General features: G+C 41.5%; 1 protein-coding gene across 1 annotated transcript in view; it reads left to right on the top strand.

The window, feature by feature from the left end:
- The window catches only part of tmem47 (transmembrane protein 47), a 35357-nt gene that overhangs the window by 8103 nt on the left and 4237 nt on the right, over positions 1–23017 (top strand). The window contains exon 2 of the mRNA XM_033033211.1: positions 6724–6864. Coding sequence (XP_032889102.1) covers positions 6724–6864 — 141 coding nt within the window. The remainder of the gene's footprint in view (positions 1–6723; positions 6865–23017) is intronic.

Here is a 23017-nt window from a genome sequence, read left to right as displayed (position 1 = left end):
TTGTGCTCATTATCCATATGATTAAAATGGTTCTTCAGGAGAAAATAACAGGATTCAATATTAAGTGTCCGAATATTTGGCTGCACAAGCTATCTCAAGCCAATCTTTGGTAAACAAAATTAATCTTGGACTGATTTCTCAAATTGATTAATGGCTTTAAATTTTAAAATCTTAGCGTCATTATGCTTTTGCTTACATTACAGTTTGGCCTCTTTTGAGGGGAAAAAACACATCATCCAGTTGACATGTATTTTGAAGCAGTATGTTTAGATTCTGAGGCCAGTGCCAGTTCAGAACATCTAGCAGTTATCTGTCTCCCTGCAAACATGTCAATTAAAAACTTTTCTGAAATAGCATAGGAATATAGAAAGTTCATTGGTATGTTAAAGCATGGTAACGCCCAATGTTGAATCTGCCAAATGCACTCGGAGAAAGCATGAACCCAATGGTTCATCAATGGTAAATAAAGGTGGTTTACAATATCTCGAAATTCCAGGCCAATGTTTTATGGTCAAATAATCATTAACAGTGGATTTGAATAGGCCATCTGTTGGGAAAAAGTCAATGAAATTACTTCCCAGAATGGTAACAAAATGGTAACAAAAAGTTCCCACGCAAGACTCACGATACACTGTGTATCATGAGTCTTGCGTGGGAACTTTTTAACTCAGCGGGCAGGCAGCAGCAGATTGTCGCTCCCTTCAGTTTCACCCCACCTACACCCCTCTGCTTCCCGGCCATGTGTGTGACCCCTTCCCTCCCCTCTCCAGCTCCCCGCCCATTGCACCGGCGCGGGGGCTTTGCACTGTCTTCACGTCGGCGATGCCAGCAGGTCAGTGCCAGTCACCGGAGACGTCAGGACCAACGGGACACCGACCCCCAGGCCCACTGCAAGCACGGAGATCCCAGAGACCCACAGCCAGCAGCAGCCCAGCCCCGCTCCAACTCCAGAGGAACACGCTCCCTGTAGGGGCAGAAGCTGATGGTGTGCAAGGTACGTCTTGTTCTTGGGGTGGCGCAGCTCGGGCTGTGGGCGAACTGCCACTTGTCGCCGTAGCGGCCCATTGGGGAGAGGATTCCTCTGGAGTTGGAGGGACAGGGAGACACAGTGGCTTTTGAGAATGGTGGGCAATCACTTCCAAAGTTCTGCCCACACAGTCAGTACACCTCTCCTACACTTGTCTCCCGCACTAAGATCATCTCGCAGAGAATGATCCCAGCCTAACCCTCCCTATTCTCTCCTATTCTGCAAGAAAAAACTACATTGAAGACTCAAACTCGCGATCGAGTAACTGCCGGGATCGAGGCGCAAACTCGCGACCTTGCGGATATGAGCCGAGCACTCTACCACTGAGCCAGCCGTTAAAATCTACGCTAAAAATCTTCCATTCCGACAGCCGAAAAATTCCGAATTACGAAAAGTGTCTGGTCCCAAGGCTTTCGGATAAAAGGTTGTGCACCTGTACTATGTTCTCTGGTCAGAATCTCACTGTATGCCAATTAGCTGCCGATTTCCATACATTACAACAAGTAACTATGTTTAAATTAAACTTCATTGGCAATGAAATGTCCTGGGTTAGTTTAAAGTTAAAGGCAATATAATATCTTGTTTTCTAGATGAAAAATCTGACGAACAAGCTGTTTTTTCCCTGATTCAGTGCAGAACATAAACTCGGTATGCAAAATAATTGGCATTATCTGTATCTTGAGTTGCAGAAGGCCACTAGCCAAACAATCAGACAATGAAACCACCTGATGTACCTTTTGTTCATGTACTGTGCCCTCCAAAATGTTTCGGACAAAGACCCATCATTTATTTATTTGCCTCTACTCCACAATTTGAGACTTGTAATCGAAAAAAAATCACGTGGTTAAAGTGCACATTGTCAGATTTTAATAAAGGCCATTTGTAGTCATGTTTAGTATTTTGTTGCATATCCTTTGCATACAATGACTGCTTGAAGTCTGCAATTCATGGGCATATCTCTAGTGATGCTCTGCCAGGCTTGTTTGGGGGCTAGTCCCCTTCAGTTTTCTCTTCAGCATATAAAAGACATGCTCAATTGGGTTCAGATCAGGTGATTGACTTGACCACTCAAGAATTGGCCATTTTTTAGCTTTGAAAAACTCCTTTGTTGCTTTATCAGTATGTTTAGGACCATTGTCTTTCTATAGAATGAACTGCTGGCCAATGAGTTTTGAGGCATTTGTTTGAACTTGAACAGATAGTATGTGTCTATACACTTCAGAATTCATTTTGCTACTACCATCAGCAGTTGTATCATCAATGAAGATAAGTGAACCAGTACCTTCAGCAGCCATACATGCCCAGGCGATAACACCCCCACCACCTTGTTTCACAGATGAGATGGTATGCTTTGGATCTTGGGCAGTTCCTTCTCTCCTCCATACTTTGCTCTTGCCATCACTCTGATATAAGATAATCTTCGTCTCATCTGTCCACAAAACCTTTTTTCCAGAACTGTGGTTGCTCTTTTAAGTACTTCTTGGCAAACTGTAACCTGGCCATCCTATTTTTTGCAGCTAACCAGTGGTTTGCATTTTGCAGTGTAGTCTCTGTATTTCTGTTCATGAAGTCTTCTATGGACAGTGGTCATTAACAAATCCACACCTGAAGAGTGTTTCTGATCTGTCGGACAGGTGTTTGGGGATTTTTCTTTATTATAAAAATAATTCTTCTGTCATCAGCTGTGGAGGTCTTCCTTGGCCTGCCAGTCCCTTTGTGAGTAATAAGTTCATCAGTGCTCTCTTTCTTCTTCATGATGTTCCAAACAGTTGATTTTGGTAAGCCTAAAGTTTGGCTGATGTCTCAAACAGTTTAATTCTTGTTTCTCGGTCTCATAATGATATCTTTGACTTGCATTGGCACAACATTGGTCCTCATGTTGATAAACAGCAATAAAAGTTTCCAAAGGTGATGGAAAGACTAGGTGCTGAGAACTCTCTTATACCTGAATTAAGGAGGCAATTAAACACACCTGAGCAATTACAAACACCTGTGAAGCCATGTGACCCAAACATTATGGTGCCCTGAAATGTGTGACTATGTATAAACACAGCTGTAATTTCTACATAGTGAAACCAAAATGTATAAAAAATACCCTTTAATATAATCTGACAATGTGCACTTTAACCACATGAGATGTTTTTTCTATTACAAATCTCAAATTGTAGAATACAGAGGTAAATAAATAAATGATGGGTCTTTGTCCCAAACATTATGGAGAGCACTGTAGCTGTGCAGAGTTCTCCAATAAATTCTCTCATATGCCTACTATTGCTCTGTGACCATCACACAATGTTGCTTGCAAGGATTTCTGATTAAACCAATCCTGCATTTCTCACATTTGTTTGTTAGTGGAAATGATTAGCAAGAAAGATATGTGTTCTCATCTCTAGCTATTGCTCCCTATTTCAGGTGGCAGAATAAAAATCAATTTACATTGTTGCACCCCCACTCAATCTCCTCCTTATTTTTAACAAATTGCAGTAAAATGTTATAAATGTGCACATTAACTGTTCACATTTGTTTTATTTCATATGCTGATTACATCTAATTTTTTTTTATCAAGTCAAGCAATTTGTCTGTTAAAAATGGGAAACTGATTTCTAGATCAGCTGCTGACTTTGAAAAATCGTGTTGAAAATATCTATTTCAGAGATGTGTTGCTGTCATTTCCTTGGTGAGTTGTTCATTGTGGAAATAAAACAGACATTTTCCAAATGTTCATTACTGCACATCTGAGGAGTGATGAAAGTCATTTCATAAAGGGGAAGATTTAAAGCATTCTCTCCGCTTCAGACAGTTTACACAAAACAGCTGATACATAGTTTCATGCATTTTTACAAGTTAATGTAAACTTAACAAGAGAGGCAAGTTAATGTAACTTGCTGAATATATAATACCAGATTTGGTCTTCTCCTGTGAAGCACCTTGCCTCTCACTTGCGGCTGATTTTGTGGTTGGGTTAATCAGTGACTATCATCTGACTATTGTGATGATATCCTGGGCGTTTTTAGGGATTTTAATTTTACCTCTTTTGGAGATCATAGGTGATAGGAGCAGAATTAGGCTATTCGGCCCATCAAGTCTATTCCAACATTCAATCATGGCTGATCTATCTCTCCCTGCAAACCCCATTCTCCTGCCTTCTCCCCATAACCTCTGACACCCATACTAATCAAGAATATATCTTTCTCTCTGCCTTAAATATGAATGAATGAATGAATGAATGAATGAATGAATGAATAAGTTTATTGACCAAGTATGTTCACATACAAGGAATTTGCCTTGGTGCTCCGCTCGCAAATGACAATATGATATACAGTGACAAATAAGAATGACACATAAAACATTAAACATTAATAATAAAACATTATCGATTAAACACGTGAATTAAATAAAATACCAGAGCAAAAGGAGGCTACAGATTTTTGGTTATTGAGTAGAGCTACTACTCGTGGAAAAAAGCTGTTTTTATGTCTGGCTGTGGCAGCTTTGACAGTCCGGAGTTGCCTTCCAGATGGGAAGTGATTCAAAGAGTTTGTGGCCAGGGTGAGAGGGGTCAGAGATGATCTTGCCCGCTTGCTTCCTGGCCCTTGTAGTGTACAGTTCGTCAATGGAGGGAAGGTTGCAGCCAATCGGACGATTCGCTGCAGCCTCCGGGTATCGTGCTTGGTGGCTGAGCCAAACCAGGCCATGATGGAGAAGGTGAGAACAGACTCTACGATGGCCGTGTAGAATTGGACCATCATTGCCTGTGGCAGATTGTGCTTCCTCAGCTGACTGTGGAGTAGATGGTTCATTTAAGGTCCTTGGAGATGATGGTTCCCAGGAACTTAAAGGATTCCACAGGTTTGACTGTGGTGTTGTTGATTGTGAGAGGGGTGAGGGGAGGGGGAGCTCTCCTAAAGTCCACAATCAATTCCACTGTCTTAAGAGCGGTGAGCTCCAGGTTGTTGCGATGGCATCAGGACGCCAGCTGTGTCACTTTGTTTCTGTTGGCAGATTCCTCCCCATCCTGGATCAGTCCAATCAGGGTTGTGTCGTCCACAAACGTGAGAAGCTTGACAGAGGAGTCCGTGGAGGTGCAGTCATTGGTGTAGAGAGAGTACGCAGCCTTGCGGTGCTCCTATGCTGAGGGTCTGCGGGCCCAAGATGTATCCGACTAGCCTCACATGCTGCTTTATGTCTGTCAGGAAGCTGGTGCTCCACCGACAGAGGGGTTCAGGCACAGTCAACTTGGAGAGTTTGGAGTGTAGTAGCTCTGGCACAATGGTGTTGAATGCAGAGCTAAAATCAACAAACAAAATCCTCGCTTAAGTCCTCTGGCGGTCTAGGTGCTGGAGGATGAAGTGCAGGCCCAGGTTGACTGCGTCATCCACAGATCTATTGGCCCGGTATGCCAACCGCAGAGAGTCCAGCAGCGGGTTAGTGATGTTTTTCAGCTTGGCCAGCACAAGTCTTTCACGGGTCTTCATGACTACAGAGGTCAGTGCAACAGGCCTGTAGTCATTAAGACCAGTAATCCTTGTCTTTTTGGGTACAGGGACAATAGTGGAGACTTTGAAGCAGGCTGGGACAATACATGTTTGCAGGGACTGGTTGAAAATGTCTGTGCAGACCGGTGCCAGTTGTTCGGCACAGAGCTTGAGAGTAGAGGGGGAATCATTGTCCGGTCCTGGAGATTTCTGGTTTCTCTTTCTTCTGAACAGCCTCTCCACCTCCTCAATTTCTATTGTTGGTGATGGAGAAGTGGCCAGATTGATGTTGGATGATTGATATATCCACTGACTTGGCCTCCACAGACTTCGGTGGCAATGAATTCCACAGATTCACCGCCTTCTGATTAAATAAATTCCTCCTCATTTCCTTCCTAAAAGAACGTCCTTTAATTCTGAGGCGATGACCTAGACTCTCCAGCTTCTCCCAGCAGGACTCTGCAGCTGGAGAGCCTCAAATCAAGCAGATTATACACATACAGGAATGAACGTATCTCCTTAATCTGTTGAATATTTATTAAATTGCGGACGTGATTGTATCCATCCTCCCTGGATTTCCAGTCTCAAAACATGTCAGCTTACTAACACTCCTGGAATACAGCCAGCGCCATTGTGGACTCTTTGTATTCCATGGAAAACCTTATTATTATCCGCAGGGTACATCTACATTGATGTACATGGCGTTACTCCCTTTATCGTGTATCTATCTGCACACTGTGGATGGTGCGATTGTAATCATGTATAGTCTTTCTGCAGACTGGTTAGAATGCAACAAAAGCTTTTCACAGTACCTCAATAAACTAAACGAAACTGCCTTGGTGGACTACAACCCAAAACTTTGAATTTGGGGAATGGGTATAGATTTACTTCTACCTGCGACAGATAACCTCTGATGTTACATGCAGGCAATGAATTGAAAATACATGGGAAAGGGAAGAAGCATTGATAGGCGGAGGGGGGGGGGGGGGGGGGGCTGCTTCTCTTGTGTGTGACAGATTGACAGCGCTACCATGCTATATTTTGAACATTACAGTCTTAAACCTGCTGTTCAAATTTAACAAATTAACAGTGCAGCATATGTTTGTTTTTCCATGTATCCATATTTGTGCACTCATTTTAGTGAATGGTGTAGGTTTATATCAGGCAATTAACTGTGTCTTCAGGACTCTCAGATGGTACTGTTTATCTTTTATGTTACAGACTGGGAAATTGCCACAGTTGCCTTGCTTCTAACTGGAGCGGCCATTATTCTTATTGCCTTTCTCGTGGCTTTGATCTCAATCTGTCAGGGGACCCGCCGAAAATTCTACAAACCTGTGGCCATCCTGTTATTTTCTGCAGGTAATTTGTTTAAAAACATCTGAATGATATACATGTCAATTAATCATTTTGTGTTGTGTAAAAGGGAGAAAGGAGTTCAATAAAAAAATATATAATTTACGCGCAATGCTTTTTAGCACATTGCTTATTTTAACAACAAACATTTTTAGTTACGTGATTGTTAAGGCATGTTCAATGGATTTTTTTAAATGTGAAAGAAAAAATGGAAATATCCTTAATCTCTGTCGCTATCTCTTCCCTTTCTTCCCTTCCTGTGAATTACCTGTGAATCAACCCCCGCTCGACTGTATCCACCTATCACTTGCCCGTTCATGCCCTGCCCTTCCCTCAACCTCTTACATCTAGTTTCACAGTCTAGATGGGTAAGAAAGAACTGCAGATGCTGGTTTAAATCGAAGGTAGACACAAAATGCTGAAGTAACTCAACGGGACAGGTAGCATTTTTGGAGAGAAGGAATGGGTGACGTTTCGGTTCGATAGAGAACTGGCTGGCAAACAGGAAGCAAAGAGTAGGAATAAACGGGTCCTTTTCACAATGGCAGGCAGTGACTAGTGGGGTACCGCAAGGCTCAGTGCTGGGACCCCAGCTGTTTACAATATATATTAATGATCTGGATGAGGGAATTGAAGGCAATATCTCCATGTTTGCGGATGACACTAAGCTGGGGGGCAGTGTTAGCTGTGAGGAGGATGCTAGGTGACTGCAAGGTGACTTGGATAGGCTGGGTGAGTGGGCAAATGTTTGGCAGATGCAGTATAATGTGGATAAATGTGAGGTTATCCATTTTGGTGGCAAAAACAGGAAAGCAGACTATTATCTAAATGGTGACCGACTAGGAAAAGGGGAGATGCAGCGAGACCTGGGTGTCATGGTACACCAGTCATTGAAAGTAGTCATGCAGGTGCAGCAGGCAGTGAAGAAAGCGAATGGTATGTTAGCTTTCATAGCAAAAGGATTTGAGTATAGGAGCAGGGAGGTTCTACTGCAGTTGTACAGGGTCTTGGTGAGACCACACCTGGAGTATTGCGTACAGTTTTGGTCTCCAAATCTGAGGAAGGACATTATTGCCCTCGAGGGAGTGCAGAGAAGGTTCACCAGACTGATTCCTGGGATGTCAGGACTGTCTTATGAAGAAAGACTGGATAGACTTGGTTTATACTCTCTAGAATTTAGGAGATTGAGAGGGGATCTTATAGAAACGTATAAAATTCTTAAGGGGTTGGACAGGCTAGATGCAGGAAGATTGCTCCCGATGTTGGGGAAGTCCAGGACAAGGGGTCACAGCTTAAGGATAAGGGGGAAATCCTTTAAAACCAAGATGAGAAGAACCTTTTTCACACAGAGAGTGGTGAATCTCTGGAACTCTCTGCCACAGAGGGTAGTCGAGGCCAGTTCATTGGCTATATTTAAGAGGGAGTTAGATGTGGCCCTTGTGGCTAAGGGGATCAGAGGGTATGGAGAGAAGGCAGGTACGGGATACTGAGTTGGATGATTAGCCATGATCATATTGAATGGCGGTGCAGGCTCGAAGGGCCGAATGGCCTACTCCTGCACCTAATTTCTATGTTTCTATGTTTCTATGAGACCCTTCTTCCAGTCTAGATGTTGGGTCTTGTCCCAAAACGTAGACTATTAATTTCCCCTCCACAGACGCTGCCCAACCCGCTGAGTTTGTCCAGTAGCTCATGTTTTTTTTTTTGCTACAGCAGTCTCTAATGCATCCAGTGTTTGTCATAATTTCGAATATTCTTCATGGAGCATAGTTGCGTGGTTGCCAATGTCCAAAGGCAGAGACATTGAGCATTAGCAATTTATTCAGTTGCAGAGGAGTATAGCTCATTTACAACCTGTTCTCTGAGAGTATCCATGCATGCATGTTTATACCAAGAGTCAATATATTGAGAACCAAAGCATTCTTAATTCCCAGCCCTATTCTTGTGGCCTTTTGCTGCCCTTGCAGCTGAGAGGTAACAATACAAATTGTGCTGCCTGATTAAACAAGAAATCCTGAAAAATTGGCGGTTGTTTCTCGTCAGTTGTGCTGGATTTCCTGGGCCTTGCCTGCGTTTCTGAAAAAACTCCTGGGGCATGTCTTGAATCCAGTATTCAAACCTTGCAGATTATGCAAAATCTATCATAGACATGAACCCAAGAGAAATCAAAGCAAACATATTTGCTTATTCCACTGGCCATTATTTTATGCCTGTGGCAAAACTGCAGAATAAATTTGTGTTGCATAGTTGGATAATTGTTAAGCTATTACATGTGTGGAATTCATTATTTGTTTGCTTTGTAGAAATAATCCCAACCACAGTTTTGCTACATATCAGCAGGACTCTTAAAATGGGCAAGCATTCCATGTTTCTATAGTGGCCTTTGAACCCTTTCCGAGCTCAACAAACATTTTGTTGAGATGTTTCATATGTTTTCCTAAAGGCTCATATTTTCTCAGTTAAAGTATTATCGCTAGGCATTACATTCAGGGCAACGTTGAAAGTCCCTTTGAAAGCTGCAAGATTATATTGTTGTTCCTCAGCAATAATTGGCAAAAGAAAACAATGACCATGGCCACGTGGGCTTGGAAGTCAGAGAAGGAGAACAATTGGAAACCAAATGAAGAACGCCCAGCCATTATATGGCAAGTACAGAATAACAGATGATGAAAGATAGCGAAACCATGCAACGGGAGAGAGAGAGAGAGAGTGAGAGAGAGAGAGAAGAGATAATTTATAATATTGACATGAAAAAGTAAAGTGAACTAAAGAGAGTAAAGGGAAAAGTGTGGAAGGAATGTAAAACCACATTTAAAAAAAGGGACAATATGGGACAAATGCCGCCTGAATCTGTGGAGTTTAAGCAACCAATAGATTATTGAAGCATGTGCAAGGGCAAGCTCTTAGTGCGTCAAAGTCTCCCAAATACTGAAACAAGCCCTTAGCCATCACAGAGCAAAAGATGGTTAGGCATTAGTAGTGTTACGACATAAACAGACAAATTCCTGGAACAGGAAGTGAGGAAGGTATGCAACGGGCGATGACCTGTTAGAATCTAATTGATGAGATTAACATTATGTTGCCTGTGTTAACCAGTAAATCTCACTGATGTATAAACATTATCATGTTCAGTATGAGAGGCTTTGTTATGCTGGGAGCACATCACTAAATACATTGAAACAAATCTTGGATCACTTGAACTCCATGCAGTCATTTATTTGTCTGTCAAAAGGTTAATTTTAACAATGAGATATAAAACTGGAGATTTATTTTCCGCAACTGTTTTGAATCTCTTAAATATATGCTACTTCAAGACTCCAGCGTTACATCTAATCTCAGAAGCACTCAACAGTAGCAAGACCAATTTTGTCCATTTTAAGCATCAATCATACTTGTGGCCTGCGTGAGTGAAATTATCGTTTTGTGTCAAATCCCAGGCAATTTTGTGTCAAAACATATTTGATACAGGACCTTTACTGCCTGCAAGGAGTGAAGTGATTATGTTGTCAATCCAGACTGTGTTAAGTGACAGACCCATGAAGGCAGCAGAAACATTTTTTGTCACTCGGGCCCTTCATTACTCCGTGGTCACATTTTAATATTAAAAGAAAGGAACTCTTACGATTTAATTTAATTTACTTGAGTATTTCTTTCTTTTTAAAAACATTTTAGATGGTAAATACCTCCATAACAACACTGACCCAGAATAGCAAACACTGAAAATGGGGATGTAGGATTGGTATGGGTGGAAATGTTTGCAGTTAGGATCCTCTTCGGCTATCAAAAATTATTGTTTTGAACATTTCCAAAAGGCTTATGCCTTGCAGCCAACCAATTTGACTGGCTATCTAACTGTTGGAAGCCATCAGGGTCTTTGGAATATAGATCCGGACTGTGATCTTTCAGGATTGTGGCGGGTGAGATTGGAATCATCTGGGTTTAATTGAAAATAAACAGGTACATTTAGGATTTGTGTACAAGTTGTGAATGGAATTGTGATTGTTTGTGTTAAGGAGCAAATGCAATCTCTTGAGTTTTGGTTAAAAGTGATCAGGATCTTCTGATGAAGCATGAATACAATCTTTGAGGTTTGGATATTCTGGGTTTGGGCAGTATTTAGGTTAGGGAGTGATTGGATTGGGTTGCCTTAGGAATGTACATAACATACTGAGTTGGAATCTTCAGGAATTAGATTGAGATTTCAATAAGAAGTTGGGAATTTAGGATCTCATACAGAGAGGAATTGGATGATCATAGAGTATAGTGGTCTGGGTTTGGGAGTGATTGTGGTCCTCAGGATTTAGATTGGTGTTTGGATCAGGGAATGATTGACTATTTGGGGTTGGAGTTGGCGAAGACTGGATTTTCTGGGACAGGTTGGCATCATTGAGGTTAGGATCAATGGATGAGGTGCAGATGATTGTGAGATCTGTTTGCATAGGTTAAATATGTTTGCTTGCTTGGCCATAATGTCTGCTCCCTCTTGCCCAAAAGCAGTCAATTAAAGCATTTTGCTATGCTTTTGACCTTTCATATGGATTTCATGAATATCTGGACACTCCATGTTTTATCCAAGTGTTTAAAATTCACTTTGCGCACCATTTTATTGTATTTATTTTTCACTTGCATTTTTGCTTTTGCTTACACTTTTTGAAACAACGTTGCAAGTATGTTTGCAATTCGGTCCTTTACATTCCTTTTCTGCAATGCTGGGCCTTATCCAATATTCCAGCTTTGCATTATTTATTGAAATCTGCTATCACATTTCATTTTGTGCTTCACTTTGTTTATTTCCTTTTGCTGATGTTCCAATCTGATATTTTCTTTACTTTTATTAATAATTCCTTCAAATGGGCCCTGCTATTTTGATGCAGCTACCTGTTTGTTTTAAATACAAATGTTTCATAATGTTTGATTTATTTGATTGACATTTATTATTAAGGAAGGTAAAATGACATGAAAATAAACATATCTTTGCATATCTTTAATTCCAATATTTCATAATTTCTCCCTTGAATTGGGCTGTTTTCCTTTTCACTGACTTGAAATACTGACTTGACTTATACTGCCTATACATTCTAACAGAACCTATTCATATAGTTTGTATTTAAAAGTATTCAACTGTACTACAGGAACACCTGAGCAAGCAGCTGTCTGAAGTGACTGGATCAGTTTCAGTGACTGACATGTACAGGGAGGTGAATAATTCATTACTCAGCTGTTTAATGACCAATTTATTTTCTGGATGAGAGATTACCTTTTGCTGCCAACGCAGTTTTCAAATTGCCTATCAGCGATGCCGCAATTTGCTTGTAATGGAAATAGATCTAAGTTTTATATATTAAAGCAGTGTGCACTTGTGAAGGGAAATATGCAGAATTTGAATTGGATTGCAATATACGTTAAAAAAACGTGGATAAATTGGTGATGGTAGCAAAGTTATGAGAGGTATTGTGACCAAGTTGTAGATTGTAGTCAGTGGGCCGGATCATACTAAAGAATTGTAGGTTTGTAAGAGAAATGCCAGCTATGTCTTTCCTGCGGGTCACTTTCATGGATTCACATTGCACAGAAGCAGCACAGGTGTAGGAGGTCGAGGGCGTGGGTATCTGGCCTGCCGCTACAGGACTTGTCACAGAGTCCATGAACAGTTGTTGATTGTTCCAAGCTGAGAGATCTGATACACTTTGCATCCCCTAAGCTTTATGCTGCAGAAGCCCTGCATAACCTCATTCAGAGGTTGAAAATCCTCATAACAAAGATAAAAGTTTTCCTTTTTTATCATTGTACTTCATATTTATGTTTTCAGTTAATTGTCAGCAGCTTCATCTAGAGTCATAGAGCTATATGGCTCAGACACGGGTCTTTCGCTCTGACTAGTCCATACACACCAAGTTGTCTAACCAAGCTAATCCCATTTGCTTGCCCCAGATCCTGATCCTCTAGACCTTTCTTATCCATGGACTTGTCCAAGCATCTTTTGAATGTCATAACTTTACCTGCCTCTACCACTTCTTGTGGCAATCGTTCTAAATAAGCATCATCCTAGTTGTCCCTCAGGTATATTTGTACATATTTTAAATGTTCACATTTTATTTGCAATTTAAAAAAAAAAAATTTTTGTGTAAGTAAATAGATTACTAATATTTCTGATAACGTTATAATCAGTGAATTAAAGACAGTTGAAAGGGCATTTGACAACACAAGCTATCAGAAGCCATCAAGGTTATCCACAGCTTAGTCCTCATGTTCTGCCACCCAAGCCTAGATGCTTCTAATGAACCATTCAGCCTCACAAGATGGCAGCGGTGGCAAGGTTGCGATAACATTGTGAGCTGTCCAGTTGCAAAAGGAATGTATATTGGAGGGCGAGTCGGCACAAGTTTAGATCATGATTAATTCTCACTTGCGTTATTCGAGTCAGAAAACATCAATCATGTTTTTATCTTTTAAACAATCGTAATTTGTTTCTAGCCTGTCCACGCAGCAGTTGACACTTCACAAGCTACTAAGATTATTTTACAAAAAAAATTCCCCATTAGCTCAGGGATACAAAGCTATTTTGACAAATTGGCAATGAGAAGGGAAAGACTGAAAATGTATATGACAGTGGCACAGCTGGTAGAGCTACTGCCTCACGGCGCTAGTGATCCGGGTTCGATCCTGACCTCGGGGGGTGTTGTCTGTGCAGAGTTTGTACATTCTACCTGTGACCATGTAGGTTTTCTCCGGGTGCTCCAGTTTCCTTCCACATCCCATAGGCTTGCAGGTTTGTAGATAAATTGCTCCTAGTATGTATGGAGTGGGAATTAGGATAGCATTGAACTAGTGTGAATGGGTGATCGATGGTTGGTGTGGACTCGATGGGCCCCTAAGGGCCTGATTCAATGCTGTATCTCTAAACTAAACTAAACAATTGCTCAGATGATTTCTTCTCTCGCACCTACAGTGCCAGTCAGAGGAACGGTCCAAAGGTAGATCACTTTCCAACTATGTTCTTTCAAATTTTCTGCTCCTCCCTTTCCTAGCCATTATTCATGCAAGTTGTCTGTGCCTGAAAAGATACAGCAGCTGACAATTATATGTTTAATATTTTATTAGTTCAGCCCCATAGCTTTTCATTCTATGTCATCCAGGGTAATTTAGCTCATTTTGTTTAAGTGCCAGTGTTCATTACATTTTAAATAGCTACATTTGTTTAAAAAAGATTTACTAACCTTTCAGAATATTAATGTACTATCATGGGGAAAATGGAGCATAGTGGAAAATGTAGTAATGTATAATATTCTCAATGAAACAGATTGCTTTTGACTCCAGTACGATAGGGTTTTCTGTGAGGCAAAATTTTATCTCGCGTGAAACACTGCTTTATTTCGGAAATTAAACATTTCAGGAATCTATATTTTTTGCCCTGGTGATTTTCAAACTCCTATGTAATAGGGGTTATAGGGATCTCTAAAAATATTGACACCCTTTCAGGGAAATATTGAGGCACCAAAAAATAATTAGAATCTATTCAAAAAAATATAAAGATATTGCTAAATAAATGACTTGACGCTGGTACGGAGCAATTTTGTCATTGGGTCATGGTGTGAAATTGACAGCCAATTTTCCCTTTTTTCCAGAAATCTTTATAGTCTGTGGTTTCCTGTGCTGGTAGTCTGGTACTAATGGTACAGTTTATGATGCAGATCAAAGCTTGCTGCTGTGTCATTCATAGCTATGTAAGTGAAAACTTACTGGGCCAAAAGATATAATTATTTTGCGGTTCGAGTTCCACAGGTTTTGATAACTAAAAGAAACAAGCTTCCCTGTGATCTTCTGAAGTGTCAGATCCAAATGTTTCTTTTAATAATTTATTTGCCAGTCATCCTTCAAGTCTTTCTTTTATCTCAGTTGTATCGATGATTGGAAAAGCCATTTTCTCCTCCTCTCCTGGATTATCAGTGTAAGATTATAAAGATAATATTTTATCCACGTATCTTTAGTGCAAACATCAACCCCTTCAACAGTAAGAAAACCTACAAAATGGTACCATCAGCTCAAAATATATATTCATCTGTGGAAGAAATGGAAAATGATAATTGACAGATTCTTTTCCACTGTTCCAGTCACGGTTTTATAATTCTAGTATTGCTTAATGATTCACCTCAACACTATGAGCTGTCAATTGCCAAGCCAGCATAGACCAAAATAAATTCATGTTATAAAGTTTTGTATTATATGCCAAGTTGCAAGCAGTCATGTCAAGGATCTCATCAACATGTATATACATTTCACTAGAACATGATGAAAACTATAACCTCCACTCCATTCCACATGTAACATGCCTGTCAATTGGCCAATACTCAAGCGTTTAAGAAGGAACTGCAGATGCTGGAAAATCGAAGGTTTTAGGCAACGTTTCGGGCCGAAACCCTTGGTTTCGGCCCGAAACGTTGCCTATTTCCTTCGCTCCATAGATGCTGCTGCACCCGCTGAGTTTCTCCAGCATTTTTGTGTACGGCCAATACTCTAGGATCGCTTGACGTCTCTCGTGTGAAGACAGACTGAAGATCCGCTTCTCAGTGGAACTGCATTCACAGCCATTTTCTAACAATAATGAATAGATAGATAGTGAGTTTCAAGAGTTAGTTTTTATAATTATATTTTAAATAAATGATTACCCAGAATTTCCATTTTAAAAATAAGCGATGGAGGAACTCAACAGTTGATGCAGCATGGGTGGAGGGGAATAGACATGGTTTCAGGTCGTAACCTTTCAGATTTAGGTCTAATGGTTGATAGACAGAAACTAAATGATATAATATGTCATGCCCTAAACTTTGGTACCCTTTGCTCAAAGTAATAGTTTCACAATCCCGTTGTACAAAACATTTGTAGCATTTAGGATGATAACTATAAACCTTTCAATCAAGAAATTGGCTTAAGGTTATGTCCTATTTTATAGATAAAGTTTCATTTATATTATTAAGAAAAGTGACTTTGCTGAGGAGGGTACCAGTCTATTCCCTGCAGCAATGTGAATCACTGACAAATTGGAAACTGAACTGCCATCGTAGCTCAGCGATCCCACTAGACCATACCAATGCGTCTAAATTGTGTGGAGCATTGTGCTGATCTGCAAAAAGCAGACATAATTTGTAATTTGTCAGTGAATGGTTATTTCAAGAAAATTTGCGGGGCAAGGTGAATAAAATATATTTCACGGTATCAGCACGCCTTAAACTAAATCTGAAGTGGTGAGGTTCAATTTGTTCCACAGCACTAACTCCATGTCACTTCGATCTCTGCAGCAATGAGTCCATGTCACTTCAGTCTTCTGCAATAATACGGCCCAGCTGTTGCATTGAATTGATGACATGTCTCTGTTAAAGTGCCACCAGATTTTCAATTCCCATGCTTGCAGATGTGAATGCAGAAATCCTAAGCTCACTCACCACCCTTCACATTTTCAATGCTGCAATTGAATGTTGGACTCCTTGAAGGATGTGGGAGGGGCATTTCCCCAACAATTACACTGAGGAATTCACCTTTTGAATTTGGTTAGACCTTTCTCCTCTGTTTACTCGACTGGCGAGGAATGGCTCTGAGACACCAAGACAGGGGTGGCAGAAAATTATAGGCCTGTGTCTCTCAGTATCTCTTCTTTGTTGTACCTCTGAAAGTTTCTATCTTGGATATCTTCAAGTTCAAAGAAGCGGGTGCATCATGGATCACATTACTTTTAAGATTGAATATTTTAACCTTGGAGGATGCTGAATTTTGAGTAGTGATATAATAAATGTGGACCCATGAGCCTGGTAGTAATAGCTGAAGATGCATTCAGTTTGAACCTATTCCATTTAATGCATGCATCTTGTAATTCCACTTTCCCTTCTCAATCACAGGTTCCCAGTGAAATGGCATTGCTGAGAAGATGACTGAGAGGTTGAGGAGCATCCTAATGGGTTTAGACATGATAGATGAGTTGCCGCATTGAATAATCAGCAGCCTTATTGCACTCTCAAACAGCTATGAGCATGAGTATGGACAGAACGGACCCTCCTTGCAACAGCTGGCTAGTCAGGATTCCATCTGGGTTCTACTCTAAACTGGTGTTGTTTCTGAAGACTCAGTTGTTAGATTACAGGAGGAATCTATATGATTAGTTCACTCCAGATTGAAACTAGCTTCCCACACCAACTAGCTTCCCACAACCTCCCATTGTCCCTCCTTATAATGTAACATGATACCCTGGGAAATATCATATTTATTTGTGTTTAAGCCATGTTATCAACTGCATTCAAGGGCAAATGACAATACTATGAGGAAAATATCTTCTGATTTTAACTCTAGAATGGGCCCGCATGATTCAGGTTACAGAGCTCGAGAATCAACTTTCAATATTTTATTATATCCAGGAGAATAATATCTTTGCACTATTCTCCAAGACACCATGAAATAAATTACAATTTACATTTATAAAATCGCTGCGGTTATTCATGGATCGTGACTAATTTTATGTGATACGTTGTCTTCATATTAGGGATGCAAGTCAAGGGATAGGAGAAAAAATTGTTGGAAGATATCATTCAGTCATGGAGGCTCTTGTGGCTGAATGGTTAATTCCAGGTCATAACGTTCATACATAGGTGAGATCTATGTCCATTCAGAGACCCTGCAGCTTACTTTCTGAACAGATTTTGCCTTCTTTTCCCTTTGCTCATCAGTTGCCTTCTCACAGTCTCCTCAGTACCTTGTGTATTGATTGTTCCAGAACTTGTGTCCGAATATCACTGGTAGATATGTGTGTCTCCAGCCACGCAGCTCACTGTCCAGTAAAAAGCCGATCACTCTGTCCTGTGCATGAAACTGGTATCAATCTGATGTGGACTATCACATAGATTCCTCCTTTAACCTAACACCTGGGTCTGCAGACATACTGATCAATCCCCATAGCAGACAAACTGGCTATGGGGATTGAAATCTCCAACATCATGGCCTGGTGCCTGCAGTGTCAGAAGGAGATCAGGGCTTAGAGATTGGAAGGGGGACAAGGGAGATTGAAAATTATATTCAAAGGCTGGGTGAGAAATCAGAGGGTCAGAGCATCTACCACAAGGGATTGCAGCAATTATAAGGGGTTGCTGTCTTGTAATGGCAGGTACTTGAAAGTCCATGTATAGTTAAACACTTGCCAACAATTGGGTGCTACAGGACAACTGGGCTGCGGTGGTGAGGTTAATTTGTTGTCACTTGTCCATGTCACTTCAATCGTGACACACAGGCCAGAATTCTATGGCCAGCAGCAAAGTGACAGTAAATTGTATTGGCTCAAAGACCTACTGATTACCATGACATGGAGTTCCACTTTACTGGAGGTCTCTCTGGTGTTCATCAAAGAGGCGGCACAGTGGCGGAGCTGGAAGAGCTGCCGCCTCATGGCCAGTTCTCACGGTGCGACCTGAAGCAAGATGTCACCCGAGTGAAGTGGTCGTGGTCCAGCACGAGTTCCGCACGATATAAGGGGGGGTAGATAAAGAGTTCCCACGGTACTCGGCAATTCTGTCATTTGTGCGAGTGACTTGTCCGTCTCCCGATCTTTCCCGTTAATCGTGAATGAACATCGTGGACTGTAGTGTAGTTAATCACGTGGCACAAATGATGTCACTTTTTTTCACACACTATATAAATATCCTCCGTTCGTAGAATTGGCTCATTTGCAGACATGCCTATACAAAGTTGGTTCGAGTACAGGCTGGTTGTTATTTTCATTGACGTGCTGTATGCATTAGCGCAACATGTGCATCGAAAACGCTTGCGTGAAGGCAGAAGGGTGAGATTAATTAAAAAGATAATTAAGAGGAAGTCTCACTGGGTTAAGCCCATGTTTCAACGGAGACCTCAATTAGGACAATATGAGCAACTGCTTAATGTGCTGTGCGAAGAGGATAAAAGTGCATTCAAAAACTTTGTCAGAATTTCACCCGAGCTCTTTAATGAGTTAAATAATAATTTGGGACCTCTGCTGAAGAAGACTGACACTGTAATGAGAAAGGCACTGGAACCAGGGTTGCGCATAGCAATCACACTCCGCTACTTGGCCTCAGGCGATTCTTATAAAAGTCTGTCTTACAACTTTCTTGTCGCCACCAACAGCATCTGTGGTATTGTCAGAGAAACCTGTGAGGCGATCATCCAATTTTATTCAGCTGAAGTGATGGAATGCCCCAGTACACCAGATGCGTGGAAGAGAGTTGCACTGGGGTTTGAAAACAGGTGGAACTTTGCTAACACATGTGGGGCTTTGGATGGCAAGCATGTGGCAATCCGTAAACCACCCGGAGGTGGCTCAAATTATTTCAATTACAAGAAATTCCACTCAATTGTACTCATGGCGGTGGTTGATCATAACTACAACTTCCTGTATGTGGATGTGGGCACACCTGGAAGTGTTGGTGATGGCCGTATTTGGAAAGAAACCTGGCTTGGAAAGAAAATGGAAGGTGGAACAGCAGGCATGCCTGATCCAGAACCTCTGTCAGGAGAAGACAGCCCGGACATCCCATATGCGATGGTTGCTGATGAAGCCTTTGCACTACGGCCCTGGATTATGAAGCCATATCCACAGAGGAATCTAACTAGGGAACAGAGGATCTTCAATTACAGGCTGTCTACTTCAAACGAAGAGGGTGTAAAAGCTGTCTGCCACTACTTTTACATTGCAGCTGCAGGGAACAGACAGACTTATAAGATAAATTAAAGGTGACTGCAAAAACAGCACTTTTACATCTGTAGCATTGTATGTTTTTAAATCATGGATAACATTAAATTGTTCTCCTGTACATAAACTAATATATTGTTATAGTTACTCACATGAGCACCGGGGATACTCAGCAGCCTTCGTCTCCAGCAGGTTGCGCTTTCTCTCCCTATTTCTATAATCCTCTCTGGATTTGTCATGGAGAATCTCATTGCATTGGTACCACTCCACCAGTTCCCCCTCTTGTTCCCTGTTGAAGTTATATGGCCTTACCTTCTGCCATCTAACCTTTATGTTATCGTCTGCTGAGGATATTGTGGAGGCAACAGCTACTGGGGAGGCAATCTCAAATCCACCTTGATCACCCTCTCCCTGCTCCAAGGAGCCCATAGGCAGTGGTATCTCTGGCATCTCCTCTTGCCTCTCCACCTGTCTCTCTTGCTGAGTTTCCTCCTCATTTACCTGCATGGCTAAAAACTTTCTGACTTTCTTTGACCCCTTTCTTTGCGCTTTTCTGAGAGGCATCTCTGCAAGTCTTTTTACTGTGAAAAAGATTATCAAACAATGACAATTAGGTGGGACGTCCTCGATGGACACATGGTCCATTGGCGATATTGAGACCACCTTTTTTACTCACCTTATGTCCCTTCTGTCAAGCTTCTGGGTTTACCGTTCGCAGGAGTTCCCACGGTACCCGCAAGTGTCATTACGGATATCGCACGGATATCGCACTGGCATCTGCGTTCATACAATGTTGCAACGCTGCTCAAGTCACTCTTGGAGAAATTCAAAAATGTTTGAATTTTCTCCCGACCTTACCAAGTCACACGACTACCTGCCGTTAGCGCCACGGAGGTCCTCGGTGGTCCACGAATGCCGTACTGCTATCGCAGAAGGTTCCCACGATGTTAAATCGTGTTAAGTCTTGCTTCAGGTCGCACAGTGAGAAAGCCCTTTCACAGTGCCAGAGATTCAGGTTCAATCCTGACTTTGGTTATTGTACTTGTGGATTTGTACGTTCTCTCTGTGACCTCGTGGGTTTCCTCCAGGTGCACCAGTTTCCTCCCACATCCCAAAGATCTTTGATTTTGTATGTTGATTGGCCTCTGTAAATTGCCCCTAGTGTGCAGGTAGTTGATGAGAAAAGTTGGATAGCATAGAGGTGTTGTGAATATGTATGTGATCGATGGTTGACGTGGGCTAAAGGGTCTGTTTCCATGCTGTATATCTAAACTAAACTAAAAGTGATGTAGTTAACAAACTCATTCACATGGAAGTATTGCCCAGACATCAAACCATGAAGCAAAAACATTTTTTTTCCAGCATTTTACAAAAATGAAGTAATAGTTGGAATATATATATGAAATTATATTTGCAGGAAAAGCAGTTTAAATTCTAAAATGGGAAATATAATTTTAATCAATTTTAAAATTATGTAGTTTTGAAATATTTATGCATATGAATTAGACTTGACATATAAAATCTAGTTTGAAGCCTAGATTAAGCAATAACTGTGGCTCAGTGTTCCGTTAAACCAAAAGTTTTCTCATGGCAACATTTACAGGATTTTTTACTCCAGAAAAGTTTGTTCTTTGCTGAGGCTTACAGCCTACATTGCAGAAGAGTTTAGCAGCACATTTAGAAGCATCAGCAACTTCTAAATGTTTACACTTAATCATATGTGCAAGCTTCAGAAGTTGCTGTTTTAAAGTTTTAAACATAACTAGACCAAGTGCAGACCCGTTGGGTCTGCTCCCCCAATGGTGTGATCCCCCAACCCAATATTCCACCATGCACTCGTCTCCTCCAATGGAACTGAAGCCGTTCCCAAATGTAAGATTCCAGCACTCCCCTGCCTCCCTCAGCAGTGGATTAAAAAAAAAATCCAATTGCACCTCCCCTGCCTGCTGCAGCAGTGAAAGGTTCAGAGTGTTCCTGTCTTGCAAGTTTGTTTCGAAGTGTGTTGGAAGCTGATAGGAAGGAGCAGCCGTCAACAAATCAAAAGGCAGAAAGACAACGAATCAAAAGGCAGACAGGCAGCCGGACGGCAGCCGGTCGGATGGCACGAGAGTTTTAATAGTATATAGATAGATAGTGAGCATTAATAACCTCGCTGTTCTGATTGCACACTCTGGGCAAAGAGGACTAATGCAGAAGAAAAGACAGATTTGATGGATTCTGAAAACAGCCACCTCTTAATAGAACACAGGGTGCTGGAGTAATTCAGCGGGTCAGGCTGAGTTGCAGAACATAGACAGGCGATGTTTCGGGTCAGGACCCTTCTTCATACTTTTCTTCACCGCTTAATATATCTAGACCTTTGTTACAGATTAATATTAAATATAAACATATATATTTGTGGATAAGGATTTTCCATAAGCTTCATAAATGTAAGCCGTTATGTATTTTCACTGCTGTAGTCTACAAGTCTCTAACACCAGGCCATTAGTTATGTAACACCTCCGAAATATTAAATCATCACATGGTTCACCTGCGCAAAACTAGGCCTCCAGGCGGTGTGAGAGGATTTATGCCCCTGTCCCACTTAGGAAACCTGAAAGGAAACCTCTGGAGACTTTGCGCCCCGCCCAAGGTTTCCGTGCGGTTCCTGGAGATTTTTGTCAGTCCCCCTACCTGCTTCCACTACCTGCAACCTCCGGCAACCACCTGCAACCTCCGGGAACCGCACGGAAACCTTGGGTGGGGCGCAAAGTCTCCAGAGGTTTCCGTTCAGGTTTCCTAAGTGGGACAGGGGCATTAGTCGACATGACTGAAGGTGTGGTTTTGAGGAGATTTTAGGAGATGTGGGAAGAGTTAGTAAAGGTGAATTGCTTTGTGAAAGGCTTTACTATTTATCGCCAGGACCACTGAAGGCTGATGAATCACAGTGTGCAGATTAGAGAAAATTGGGAGGTGAGATGGTGAAGCACTTGCATGCTGCGATGTTAGGATAGATGGGATTAATGGGGTTAACATATGATGAGGGTTTGAAGGCACTGGGCCTCTACTCGCTGGAGTTTAGAAGGATGAGGGGGAATCTGAGTGAAATGTACCAACTAGTGAAAGGCCTGGATAGGATGGATGTGGAGAGGATGTTTCCACAAGTGAGATAGTCAGGACCAGAGGTCATAGCCTCAGAATTAAATGATGTTCCTTTAGGAAGGTGTTGAGGAGGAATTTCTTTAGTCAGAGGTGGTGAATCTGTGGAATTCATTGCCACAGAGGGCTGTGGCAGCCAAGTCAATGTATATTTTTGAGGAAGAGATAGATAGATTCTTGTTTAGTAAGGGTGTCAGGGCTGATGGGGAGAAGGCAGGAGAATGGGGTTAAGAGAGAAAGTTCAGCCATGATTGAATGGTGGAGTAGTCTTGATGGGCCGAATGGTCTATTTCTGCTACAATCACTAATGAAGTT

The sequence above is a fragment of the Amblyraja radiata genome, chromosome 14, assembly GCF_010909765.2.
Source record: "Amblyraja radiata isolate CabotCenter1 chromosome 14, sAmbRad1.1.pri, whole genome shotgun sequence".
Taxonomy (NCBI): Eukaryota; Metazoa; Chordata; class Chondrichthyes; order Rajiformes; family Rajidae; genus Amblyraja; species Amblyraja radiata.
Note: the sequence above shows the minus strand (reverse complement) of the source record. Positions and strands in the feature narration are given on the sequence as shown.